The sequence below is a fragment of the Microcebus murinus genome, chromosome 3, assembly GCF_040939455.1.
Source record: "Microcebus murinus isolate Inina chromosome 3, M.murinus_Inina_mat1.0, whole genome shotgun sequence".
NCBI classification, from domain to species: Eukaryota; Metazoa; Chordata; class Mammalia; order Primates; family Cheirogaleidae; genus Microcebus; species Microcebus murinus.
In genome coordinates this window covers 78,225,191-78,237,687 of record NC_134106.1, presented here as the reverse complement: position 1 = coordinate 78,237,687, position 12,497 = coordinate 78,225,191, and the positions used below count along the sequence as shown (strand labels likewise).

The 12,497-nt window shown below is 41.4% G+C and overlaps 1 protein-coding gene across 1 annotated transcript; it reads left to right on the top strand.

The window, feature by feature from the left end:
* Window positions 1-3,067: 3,067 nt before the first annotated feature.
* On the top strand, window positions 3,068-12,121 carry LYG2 (lysozyme g2). The gene is made up of 5 exons (XM_020286275.2): window positions 3,068-3,110; window positions 9,090-9,230; window positions 10,002-10,198; window positions 11,040-11,178; window positions 12,003-12,121. The coding sequence occupies exons 1-5, from the start codon at window positions 3,068-3,070 to the stop codon at window positions 12,119-12,121; spliced, it is 639 nt and encodes a 212-aa protein (XP_020141864.1).
* Window positions 12,122-12,497: the final 376 nt, after the last annotated feature.

Sequence of the window (12,497 nt, the reverse complement as noted above, 5' to 3'; positions counted from 1 at the left end):
GGTTCAAATCCTGGCTCTGCCACATGCTAATTGTGCCATCTTTGACTAGTTGCTTAACTTCTCTGAATCTCAGTCTCCTCATTTCTAAAGTAAGAGATAATACTCACCTCATAGGGCCATTACAATTGTGTAACATAATGTCCACAGGAACCTGGCATATGATGGGTGTCAAATATTATAAATGTTCATTTTTTCTCTCACAGTTTGAGTGAAACAGAATAATCCACGTGAGTTTGAAAACAATCACTTAAGTTGCTGAGGCCTGGACATTAAGACTTTTATACCTGGAGGGTCTTATAGCCCCAATCTCCAAAAGAAGAGAGAGAAATAAGTATTCTTTACATTCTATGGTGCCTTAATGTGCTTTTCACTGTTTTCCTCCAGTAGTGTTTAAGGAGAGTTTCAGCTTCCATCTACTTTTAATTCTTTCTCCATTGCTTCTTCTCCCTTTCTCGAGCTTTCTCATTGCACTAGCCTGAAAGCCTCACATAAGTGGCCCCACTCACCTGCAGTCAGGTGGTCCATGAACACATCCGTGTGATGTTGCCATTGTCGCCGGTGATGCCGATGTGTCTCTAAGGGCTGCCTCGGGGCAGCCGGACCCCTGATCCCTGTGCAATCCCTTATTAAAGAGCGGCCCTGACTGCAGCGTTGATGGTGGCGATGGGGCAGGCCCTCCATGAGTCGTTTTCCTGGGAGTCAAGGCAGGACTCATTTCCAGGCTCAGGACATCCCCACCCTTTCCCCAAACGGAAGGCTGGAGGCCACCATAGGGCAGCCTGTTCTAGGCAGGCAGGGCAGAAGTGAGTGCCAGGAGACAGTGCAGACCTCAGCTTGGCGAGGGCATGTTCTCCCAGACATTGTGGTTTGTTCCTTTCCGGGGAGCTGGAACATTCCCTGCTCACTGCTCAGCTCCCTCACCCCTCGCTTCACTTGGTGGCTATGTGGGAGGATGGCGTGCTGTCTGTTCTGCGGCACTTCTCACACTCGGGGAAGGATCCAGGCCAGACTTATTCCTCCACTCTGGGAAATGTGCTTTGCCTGTTTCAGGAATGTCCCTTCCAGTTCCTGTTTCTAGGGCTGCACAATGTGTGTCATCTCTTCCTTTGGACATAAGTGGGAAGAAATTTTCGTCCCTGGGCAAATACTTTTTGCCCATGTCCTCAGAAAGTGTGGGCAGAGAGCACCCATGTTGCTACCCGCCAGCTTTGCGATGATCTAGAGCAGGCAGCCACACTTGCACCTGTCAGAAGTGTCATGGAACACGGAGCCAAGTTCACTTACCATGATCATGGGACATGCTTACGTGAGATCACATGACATATTGGTGTGGGGTTTGTGGGACATTGGAACGGGAAACAAAAAATAGGAGAATCAGCATTTTAGACAACCAGTTGAAGAATGAAAGCTGCTAGTAGTCCTGTTTATTTATCTTTTTAAGGCTAATTATCTGTTTCTTATTCTCAAATTTAGAAGCTATTTGTTTAGTACAGTTTCAAATATCCATCAAATATATGCCTCCAGAACAACGTGGGGGTTCATTAGATTAATTAATTAATAGTAGTTATTAAACTCTTTGAAATCCTTTTATTAAAGGGGCCACCTAAGACCAAAGGATTATTATAATCAGGCCTAATGAGGTCAGTGGTTTAAAGAGTGGGTTTTAAGCCATATATAAAGCTCTTCTAATGATCGTACAGGACAAAGGCAAGAAGTAGGTGAGTCTATGTGCTGGTGTTTAAAAGCTTCCTTCATGGTGGTACAGCCACACTGAGTTCTACTCAGTTGAAGCCAGGTGCTCAGTGATCTACTGAATAATGCATTCTGCCATTGCTTAAACCTAGGTTACAGGACAAACACCACTGCTTTGTAAAAGCTTGACGTGCAGCTTGCTGCTGAGTATAGAAGACCGTCCCCAACAGAGAGGAAATTTTCTCTGTGATCTTGCAAACCAGGTTAGTGCTGGCCCTCTTATATCTTATAAAATTTAAGCTATCTTTCCAATGAAATCAAGAAAAGAATTGATTGAGGAAGAAATGGAGCAAACCTCTTTTAAGTCATGTTCTCTGATGCTTCTCTTGGTATTTTGTTGGTGTTTTATTTTGTTTTTTTTTTCCTATGGAGATTGTACTATTAAGTGTGGGGCTGGGGGACGTGACTCATGCCTGTAATCCTAACACTTTTGGAGGCTGAGGTGGGAGGATTGCTTAAAGCCAGGAGTTTGAGACTAGCATAAGTAAAAGCGAGCCCCTGTCTCTATGAAAAATAGAAAAATTATCTAGACATGTTGGCGCGCCTGTAGTCCCAGCTGCTTGGAAGCTAAGGCAGGAGGATCACTTGAACCCAGGAGCTTGATGTTCCAATGAGCTATGTTGACACCACTGAACTCTAGTGGGTGACAGAGCAAGATCCTGTCTCAAAAAATAAAAGAATGGAACAAGCTGGGTGCAATGGTTCATTCCTGTAATCCCAGCACTTTCGGAGGTCAAGGAGGGAGGATTATTTGAGGCTAGAAGTTGGAGATCAGCCTGGGCAACACAGTAAGACTCTGTCCCTACAAAAAAAAAAAAAAAAAATTACCCAGGCATGGTAACCCATGCCTGTGGTCCCAGCTACTTGGGAGGTTGAGGTGGGAGGATCTTTTGAGCCCAGGAATCTGAGGGTGCAGTGAGCTACTGCACTCCAGCAGCCTGGGTGACAAAGGAAGATCCTTTCTCTGAAAAACAAAACAAAAAAAAGAAATGGAACAAAATTGTGGGATCACCAAGCTTAGAAATGGGATGGGAGTATGTGGGGTAACATTTGTAAGATGTGCATGGCTCATGTCAATATGAAATTGGATTGAAATGAGTTGGGAGTTTATACTTAGGAAAGAAAGTGATCCAACCAACCATGTGCTGACTCTTTGAGAATACTATCTTGGAACTAGAAAATGGATGTTGAATTAGAAATAATCCTAAACTTTTTAAAAAATCAAAGCAACTTTCCTTTAAAAACTTCCAAGGTTTAAAATTAACCAATTTCTATTTCAGATCAGAACATATCCTGTACGATAAGATTCCCCACCATGCTATCCTCTGTCATGTTTTGGGGACTTATTGCCCTCATTGGTAAGTCTCTATTTGACCTTTGGCATTGTTCACAGGGTATGCATGAAAACATCCAGCTTAGTCCTGAATCGGAAGGAGCAATGATTGCATGTAATTGAAGAGTGGGCTCTCTTGACCAACCTGGCCATTAATCAACTGTTATTTCTATAATTAAGAGTGTATTCTGCCTACCAAGAAGGTGATGGCAATATCAGTGGGAATTTTAAATAATTAAATATTTATTGATCTGCTTACTTTCTGTCTGACGATGTACTTATTATGCCTGATATATTGTTTTGAGACAGTCTTACTGTCATCTGGTCTAGAGTGCTGTGGTGTCAGCCGAGCTCACAGCAACCTCAAACTCTTGGGCTCAAGTGATCCTCCTGCCTCAGCTTCCTGAATAGCTGGGACTACAGGTGTGCACCACCATGCCCGGCTAATTTTTTCTATTTTTGTAGAGTCGGGGTCTTGCTTTTGCTCAGGCTGGTCTGCTTGATATCTTATCAAGAGGCATATGGAACAGTGCCTTGGAAGGCAAACATATGAAGATACAGTTGTCACTGCTAGGTAGTAGATAAGAGTTAAATGATTCTAGATAGAAAGGAAAAAAAAAACACCACTAGTCTGGAAGTTTAGGAGGAAGAGCTCATATCTAGCTAGGATGTTCAGATATGAGAGGCTTTTTGGGGGGACATGAAAGTTGAAGAATTCCTGGAATTTTTTTTTTTTTTTTTTTTTTTTTTGAGACAGAGTCTTACTCTGTTGCCCTGGCTAGAGTGCTGTGGCATTAGCCTAGCTGACAGCAACCTTAAATTCCTGGGCTCAAGCAATCCTCCTGCCTCAGCCTCCCAAGTAGCTGGGACTACAGGCATGTGCCACCATGCCCAGCTAATTTTTTCTATGTATTTTTAATTGGTCAATTCATTTCTTTCTACTTTTAGTAGAGATGAGTCTTGCTCTTTGCTCAGGCTGGTTTCGAACTTTTGACCTTAAGCGATTTCCCCACTTCGGCCTCCCAGAGAGCTAGGATTACAGGTGTGAGACACCACGCCTGGCCGAATGCCTGGTATTTACCAAGAAGAGGGAAGGGCCTGCTGGGTGGAAGTAATCACTTTGGTAAAGGTGCAGAAGCCGACATGCACGGAAAGTGTTTGGGGTACAGTCGGCGGGTCAATGGGACAGAACAGAAGAGGAGATTTCTGAGGGGAAGGCTGGTGAGATGGTAAGGGACCTTGAATAAGAAAACATCATAACTTTGACCTAAGAAAAATGAAGAGCCACTGTAAGCAATGTTCAAGTAGTCTTGTAGGATAATGACTAAGAAGAAAGTGTTTCTAAAATGTTTAATTCTAAATTTGGAAAAGTGAGGCTACTTAAAAATAATTTCCAGTTACTTATGGTCAAAAGAAAGGCAACAAAGTTTCAAATTTTTACTCCTTTTTAAATCGCCAGGTGGGAGCAGAATTATATAGCCAGTAGATTAATTATGAGCTACCATACTAGCTGTGTATAAATGAAAGGTTACTCTAATTTTAAAAGGGCCTGTGTGTTTATAATGTCAGCAAAAGTAGTGTAGAGTTCATGGTCATATTCCAGTTCCCCTCAAGCAGTGGTTCTCAAACTTATGCATAAGAGTCAACTGGGAATGCTGGTTAAAGTACAGATTCTTAGGCCTTATACCTAAAGATCCTGGTTCAGTAGATCTGGTATGAGGAGCCTGGTAACAAGCATTTGTAATAAGCATCCCAGGTCACTATGATGCCTGTGGTCTGTGGGCCACACAGCCAGCATGGAAAAGGCTGCTTCCCCAGTAAAAGGATATTGAACCTGTCAATATACAGATACTTGACCCAGATAATTTAGATAATCCCTTTCTTTCTTGTTCCTTCATCCATCCACTTAACCATTCATCTATCAATAACTATGTATTTTCTATTTTGTGCTAGGCATTGTTCTATTTGCTAACGAGGATATGGCAGAGAAAAACATTGAGTCTCTGCCCTTATGGAGTTTACCTTCTAGAGAGAGGAATAGGCAAGATGGGAGAGAGGGAAAGAGAGAGAGAGAGAGGAAAAAAAGGAATAGAGAAGTAAAGAGAGAGAGGAAGGAAGGAAGGTGGGAAGGAAGGAAGGAGAAAAAAAGGAAGGACAAAAGGAAGGAAGGGAGGGAGGGGGGAGAAAGGAAGATGGTAGTGATGTAAATAATATAAGGTAATGGGGGACAAGGAATGAGGTATGAGTGTGTCATCTTTTTAATACAGGTGGACAAGAAAGGCTCTCTGGTAAGGTGACCTACTTTTTTTTTATTATAGAAAGTTTCAAACATATAAAAGGGAGAACTGTATAATAAACTCTTATATATTCATAACCAGCTTCTACAGTTTTCAACATTTTGCCTTTCTATTTTATCTATCCTTCACCCCTACCTTGTTGTGTGTGGTATGTGTGTGTGTGTGTATGTGTACATATGTTTGGTTGTGGAGTATTTTAAAGCAAATCTAAAGCATAAAAACATTTCACTTATAAAATTTTTTGTTATATCTCTAACATATAAGGATCAGCTTTGGCACAAAAAAGTATTCCTGGCTCATCTCCAATATTTGTTGCCCCAGACCAGAAATCAGTAATTATCCTGAGGAGTTCTGGTGTTTCTTAACAGGAAATGGTATTTAGGGACCACAGTTTGGGTGCTAGGGGTGCTCCATTGCTATGGAGTTTTCGTTCCTTTTAGGTCTTTTCAGTGGAGATAATTAGAAAATACATATTTTTAAGAGAAAAATATTATTCATTTATACAGACATTTCACATTCATATTTAAGAATACAATGGTTTTACATTAGTTTTATATTTGTTCCTCTGCTATCTTACACTAAAACTCTTGGTTCTAATGACATTAGCATTATTATGTTTATATAATAAGTGTCAAAATAACTATGACAGTATTACCAACCAAAAATGAGACTGTGAATATAGTTTAAGATTTTCTTGTGATTCTTTATGTTCATGGGATGTATTCCATTAGTGGTATATACTTACACTGACATATTTTAAAGTCACTTGAGATAATTCTTCTCTATATGTTAATTAAGCTTTCAACTTGATGTACAGTTAAGTGTATTGGTTTTTCTTTTTCTTACAATTCCTTTTTTTCCTATTTGATTTAACTTTTAAAAGGATAGGAACAGCCAGGCGCGGTGGTTCATGCCTGTAATCCTAGCACTCTGGGAGGCTGAGGCAGGAGGATCGTTTGAGCTCAGAAGTTCAAGACCAGCCTGAGCAAGAGCTACTAAAAATAGAAAGAAATTAGCTAGACAAATAAAAATATATATAGAAAAAATTAGCTGGGCATGGTGGTGCATGCCTGTAGTCCCTCCCAGCTACTCAGAAGGCTGAGGCAGAAGGATTGCTTGAGCCCAGGAGTTTGAGGTTGCTGTGAGCTAGGCTGATGCCACAGCACTCTAGCCCAGGCAACAGAGTAAGACTCTGTTTCAAAAAAAAAAAAAAAAAAAAAAAAAAGATAGGAACATTTACATAGCTCCAAAATAAAAACTATGAAAAAGGTAATGGTAATTTAATCTAACCTCTATCCCTGTTCCCTTATCTTCCTTTTATCCCCTCCCATAACTAACAATTTTTACATGTTTTTAGTTCATCCTGTATTATTTCTTTTGAAAATATGAGCAAATTACACACATACACAATTGTATTTTTCCCCCTTTCTTACACAAAGAATATGATTCTATAAATACCATTCTGTTCCTAGAGATGATTTTACAGAAGTATATACAGAGCTTCCTTTTTTCTTTTTACAGTTGCATAGTACTCCATTTGTGGATGTGCCTTAGTTCATTCCATCAGTCCCTGCATTGATGACATTTGTGTTGTTTCCAGTCCTTTGCTGTTATGAACAGTGCTGAAATGAACAGCCTGTTGCAAAGCTGCCCTCCACAGCAATGTACGAGACTGCCTTTTTCCTCACAGCCTCTCCCAGCGTGTATTGCCAAACTCTTGGATTCTTGCTGATTGAAGAGTTGGCAGGTGCTGTCTGTAATATTTTAATATGGCTTTCTCTTCTTTTGAGTGTGGTTGAACATCTTTTTGTATGTTTAAGGACCATTTTGTTTTTTGTCTCTGAACTGTCTATTTATATTTTTTGCTGCTAAGGTGATATTTGAACAGAGACCTGAAGGCAGAGAGGTGGTAAATCACATAGATACCTGGAGAAGTAGCATTGTAGGCAAAAGGAACCACAAATGCAAAGGCCTTGAGGCAGAAATGTGCCTGGAGTGTGGAAGGATAAGCACAGAGAAGAACGTGGCTGAAGGAGAGTGAGCAAAGGGAAGAAGTAGGAAAGGAGCAGAGAGCCAGATCAGGTAGGGCTTGGAGGCCACAGGATAACTTGGCCGTCCATCTAAATGCAGAGATAGCAATTGGAAGGGTAAGAGAGACGATGGGTATGACTTCATGAATGTTCCTACAGGACCACTCTGGCTGCTGGGTGGAGAATAGGCTGCTTGAGTGGAGAGAGAGGTCAGTTAGAAGGCTGGGACAAGAATCCAGATGAGCAATGACACTGGTTTGGACCATCGTAGTAATGCAGGGGTGGTCAGGTTCTGTTTTTTTGCATCAAACATTTTAACAAAGATACTTTCTTATAACAAATACTCATAGTCTTAAGGTACAAGTCAACAATCCTTGGAATTATTGGAACAAACCTTTTAACAGTACAGAAAATAATGTTGTATCTCCTTTAGAAAAAGCTCTGTATCTACTTTAACAAATAAACTTTGAGGCTGGGCGCGGGGGCTCACGCCTGTAATCCTAGCACTCTGGGAGGCTGAGACGGGCGGATTACTCGAGCTCAGGAGTTCGAAACCAGCCTGAGCAAGAGTGAGATCCCGTCTCTACTATAAATAGAAATAAATTAATTGGCCAACTAATACATATAGAAAAAAAAATTAGCCGGGCATGGTGGCACATGCCTGTAGTCCAAGCTACTTGGGAGGCTGAGGCAGAAGGATTGCTTGAGCCCAAGAGTTTGAGGTTGCTGTGAGCTAGGCTGATGCCACGGCACTCACTCTAGCCTGGGCAACAAAGCGAGACTCTGTCTCACAAAAAACAAAAACAAAAAACAAATAGACTTTGACAGAAACTCACTTTATAATGATGGAACAAAAAATAAGAATTAGAATGGATTTAAATTCTTTTGGTAAATTGAATTTTTCTTCCTAATTTTATCAGACTTAGCAACTCAGCTTCACAACAATGATATAAAATAAGAACATATTTAATTTGTTATGGTACTCGTCTTTCTTATCTTAGTAAACAAAGGCAAATTGTTAATCTGGATGTTTACATTCCCAGAAGTGTTTTAAAATTTCTCTCAAGGTTCCCGCTTAAAAATCTTGTGGCCATTTTAATTCTGATCAAGACAGCATAGCCAGGCATGGTGGCTCACGCCTATAACCCTAGCACTCCAGGAGGCCGAGGCAGAAGGGTCACTTGAGGTCAGGAGTTTGAGCAAGAGCAAGACCCCATCGATATAAAAAAAAAAAAGAAAAATTAGTAGGCGTTGTGGCATGTGGCTGTAGTCCTAGCTACTTGGGAGATTGAGGCAGAAGGCTGGCTTGAGCCCAGGAGTTTGGGGTTGCAGTGAGCTCAGATGATGGCACTGCACTCTAGCCCAGATGCCAGGTGACAGAGCAAGACCCTGTCTCCAGAAGACTGTAGCAAATGCTGTAAGAGTTGAATTTTATAATGTTTTACATGGTGTTTTGGAATTAAGTGCGGTATTAATACAAAACACAAAAGAAAAGGTTGGAGTAGAGTGGGAAGAGGGAACTTCTATTTTGTCTGATGAGCCAATAATGGCAACAAGGGCTTTGGGGAGGACCAATCTGGGGCCCTTGCCTTTGGTTTAGTGATGTTTCTTATAGAGCAACTCACTCAAACAATATTTTCTCCAAGGCTTCATGCACATTATCATTCTGCCTCCCAGGCACTTCCAGGGGCTCGTACCCTTTCACTCAGTCAATGAGCCCTCACCTGCAGCCTCGCCTGTACCGTGGCTGCTACGGGGACATCATGACCATGGAGACCTCGGGGGCCGCCTGTGATATAAACAGTTTGATTAGCTGCGGTAAGTGGATAGCAAAGCGAACATTTGGCTTTCCCCGGTCATCATTTTAAGATTCTTGGGAAGTAACGTAATTTTGAAAAGGTATCATTATCATGATGACAATATTATCAAAACTAAAAATTAGAAAAAACCAGAATCCTGACCAACCTAACAAGTCACTTCTTTTCATTTTTTCCCTCGTTGGTTCCAAACTTTGTCCAGATGTGTTCATTTCTACATATTGAAACTACAGCTTAAATAAAATATTAGATTCGGGCTTTGATTTGTGTTGGTGGTTGTGTTTACTTCATGTTACAGCATGAGCACTTTAAGCGAGCCCCCTTTGTAATCCTGTTCCAAAGTCGTCTTTGCGATGTCATCCTGGTGTTAGAGAGTTAAAGCAACCACAAGGTCACATCTCACCCAGCCCTATTGATTCACAGATCAGAACCCCAAGGGTCAGCAGGGAGGAGTCACTTCCAGTGGCCCAGAGCCAGGTATTGGCCGAGCCAGGCTAAATAACTTGGATTGGCTGATTCCTAGTCCAAGAGACTTCCCCATGTGCCAATGTGGCAGAAATTAGGAGGAACTGAGTGGAAGTGGCACCTGTCTGGGTTGTAGACCTGCCTGGGCTTCTGTAGTCAGAGAGCAAAAGGATGTCTTAGAATGGTTGTCCCAAGCTGTGGGCAGCAGTCAGGGGCTGTGGCTTAACTTAGCAAACTTTGAAAAAGGGTTCTCTTCTGGAGTAGAATAAAACACCGTTTTTGATTTCTTTTTTCCCTTTTGACTTAGGGATCCGTGGTTCTGAAATGTTTGCTGAGATGGATTTGAGGGCCATAAAGCCTTACCAGACTGTGATCAAAGAAGTAGGACAGAGGCATTGCGTCGATCCTGCCATCATTGCGGCCATCATCTCCAGGGAAAGCCATGGTGGAAGTATCCTGAGAGATGGCTGGGACCACAGGGGACTTAAATTTGGCTTGATGCAGGTATTTGGCTAGAATCTTTCCATCAGCTCCACTTCACCCTTCCTTGCAGAAGCTCACCCCAAGCTGGAAATCCATCTCTGGTTCTCCCATGCCCCAAACACCCTGCATCTGGCTGTAGGTACTACAGCATAATTTGTTCTGGGATTTCTGTACCACATCATTGGGATTTCATTCAAGGTTTATCAGTTATAAGATATCTTCAAAAAAGTATTTTATGATTTGGTAATTATTAATACAATTCTATGATAAATAATATGCAATGTACTTAAATTGAGAAAATCTTATAAAGGGCACTGTTATTACAGGTGTCCTCCTGGGGTTCATGAAGTAGTGAATTTCATCCTTATGTATCAAAACACTGTATAATTGAGCCCTATTTGAACCAACATGTTCCTTTGCGTAAATTGGAGGAAAGGGATTCAAGTATCTGGATATTTACTTCTAGGCTCTATTTTATCTGTAGAAGCACAGACATCTAGCCTTCCCAGTTAGAAACACATTTTTACCTGAATTAGCTGGATAGATATTTTTTTACTATAAATGTCTATACTTTGGGTATAGACATTAGACTTCGGCTAATTATTTGAAACCACTTTATTCACTGGTTCATTGATTGTATATTAGAATGCTTAGCTAAAACTATGCCATGTCCACTTCTAAACTGTACTTTGTTTCCCTGCCTCTCTTCTCTATGACAGAAAGAACAGTAGAATTGACTCGAGGGATAAAGGAAGGGTGCTGAAGCCAGTGTAGGTGAACTTGACCACAGGAGGAGAAATTAGGAGCAGCAGAAAAATGTGTTGCTTCATCCAGACGTTGACATTATTATCTACTTTTCTAGCTTGATAAACAAATTTACCACCCTGTTGGTACCTGGGACAGCAAAGAACACCTTTTGCAGGCTGTTGGGGTTCTTACAGACAGAATTAAGGCAATCCAGAAAAAATTCCCCACATGGAACGCAACTCAGCACCTCAAAGGTAGGCCATATTTTTGAGTGCTTTGTTTAAATGAGCAGTGAATGAGACCACTGGCGGGCAGATGTGCCCTGGGCCTCCTTGGGAACATTCCCATTGGGTCAACAGTGGGCCGGGAGGAGCTGTCTAAAGGCTGCATTAGCATTCTTTGAACCACTGAGTTACTTTGAGGGGTCTTCCTTCCTTGACTTCCACTTCCCCTTCTGCAAGATGCTGGGATTTTTATTGTGTCTCTCATCACTTATTGAGCCATTGAACAATGCCTTGAAAGTTAATGTAATAACTTAAAAGAATATGTTTGCCTTCCTCTCATAGGTTTTTTCCTATTGTAAGAAACTGTCAACAACTTTCCAAATTGTATGATCAAACTTTTATTCTGTGAGCATTCTCAGGGCTTCGGGTATCATGATTATGTCCAAGTAGCGATCTCTATTTGGCTGACCACAGGTCTCCTCAAATTCAGCATCTCCCAGATGGAATTAACTCACTAGCCTCCCACTGTAAATTTGCTCTTTCTTCTGCATTTTCTTTAGAGGCACCATAATATAACTGGTCATTCCAGCCAGAAAACCAGATTGTTTTCTCAGGCCCTCTGGTTCTTTCTCTTTATATCCAATCATATAAACTGCTATTAAGTTTACTTCCTATAGATCCATGGTATTGTCGTCCACATTTTAATGGTATCCTTTCAGGAAGGGAGGAAGAAGGAGGATTTGGGACTAACTGCTTTGGAAGATTTGCCTGCAGGGCTGACATCCCGAGAATGCTCATATCTTATTTTTACTGAAAGTTAATATTTGAGCCTAAACCTCTGTGTTTCATTTCAGGTGGTCTCTCAGCTTTTAGATCAGGAATTGAAGCGATTGGCGCCCCAGAGGACATAGACAATGACTACGTCAATGATGTTCTTGCCCGAGCTCGATTCTATAGAAGACAGGGCTACTAGGCAAAGATCTGTGGGTGGGCCAGGTTGGCAGGGTGCTCAAATGGCTCCCTTTTAGAGTTTGATATAGATGTATTGTACCCAGTGCTGGCAAAGACATGGTTAAAATTATGAAAGAAAATTCATTTCCCAATTTTCTTAATGAAAGTAAGCATTAAAATTCACCCACTTCACAGTATGGTTTCCATGAAATATACATAGACACACATATAATTGCTTTGTAGTAAATATGAATATCGCAGCAGGCACCATCTACATACTCCAGTGAAGCCTCATTTTAGCCCATGATTTCAATGCCTACCTGCTCCCCATCAACCAGAATTGCTAACAAGAGTTAAGTGAGCCTGATGGGAGCCTTTGTCCTTTCCCCAGTATCTGC

Excerpts from the sequence above, each read along its gene's own strand:
- LYG2 (XM_020286275.2), top strand. The coding sequence starts at position 3,068 with ATGCTATCCTCTGTCATGTTTTGGGGACTTATTGCCCTCATTG. Across the intron at positions 3,111-9,089 it reads GGGACTTATTGCCCTCATTG|GCACTTCCAGGGGCTCGTAC; the intron begins GTAAGTCTCTAT and ends TCTGCCTCCCAG. Across the intron at positions 11,179-12,002 it reads CGCAACTCAGCACCTCAAAG|GTGGTCTCTCAGCTTTTAGA; the intron begins GTAGGCCATATT and ends GTTTCATTTCAG.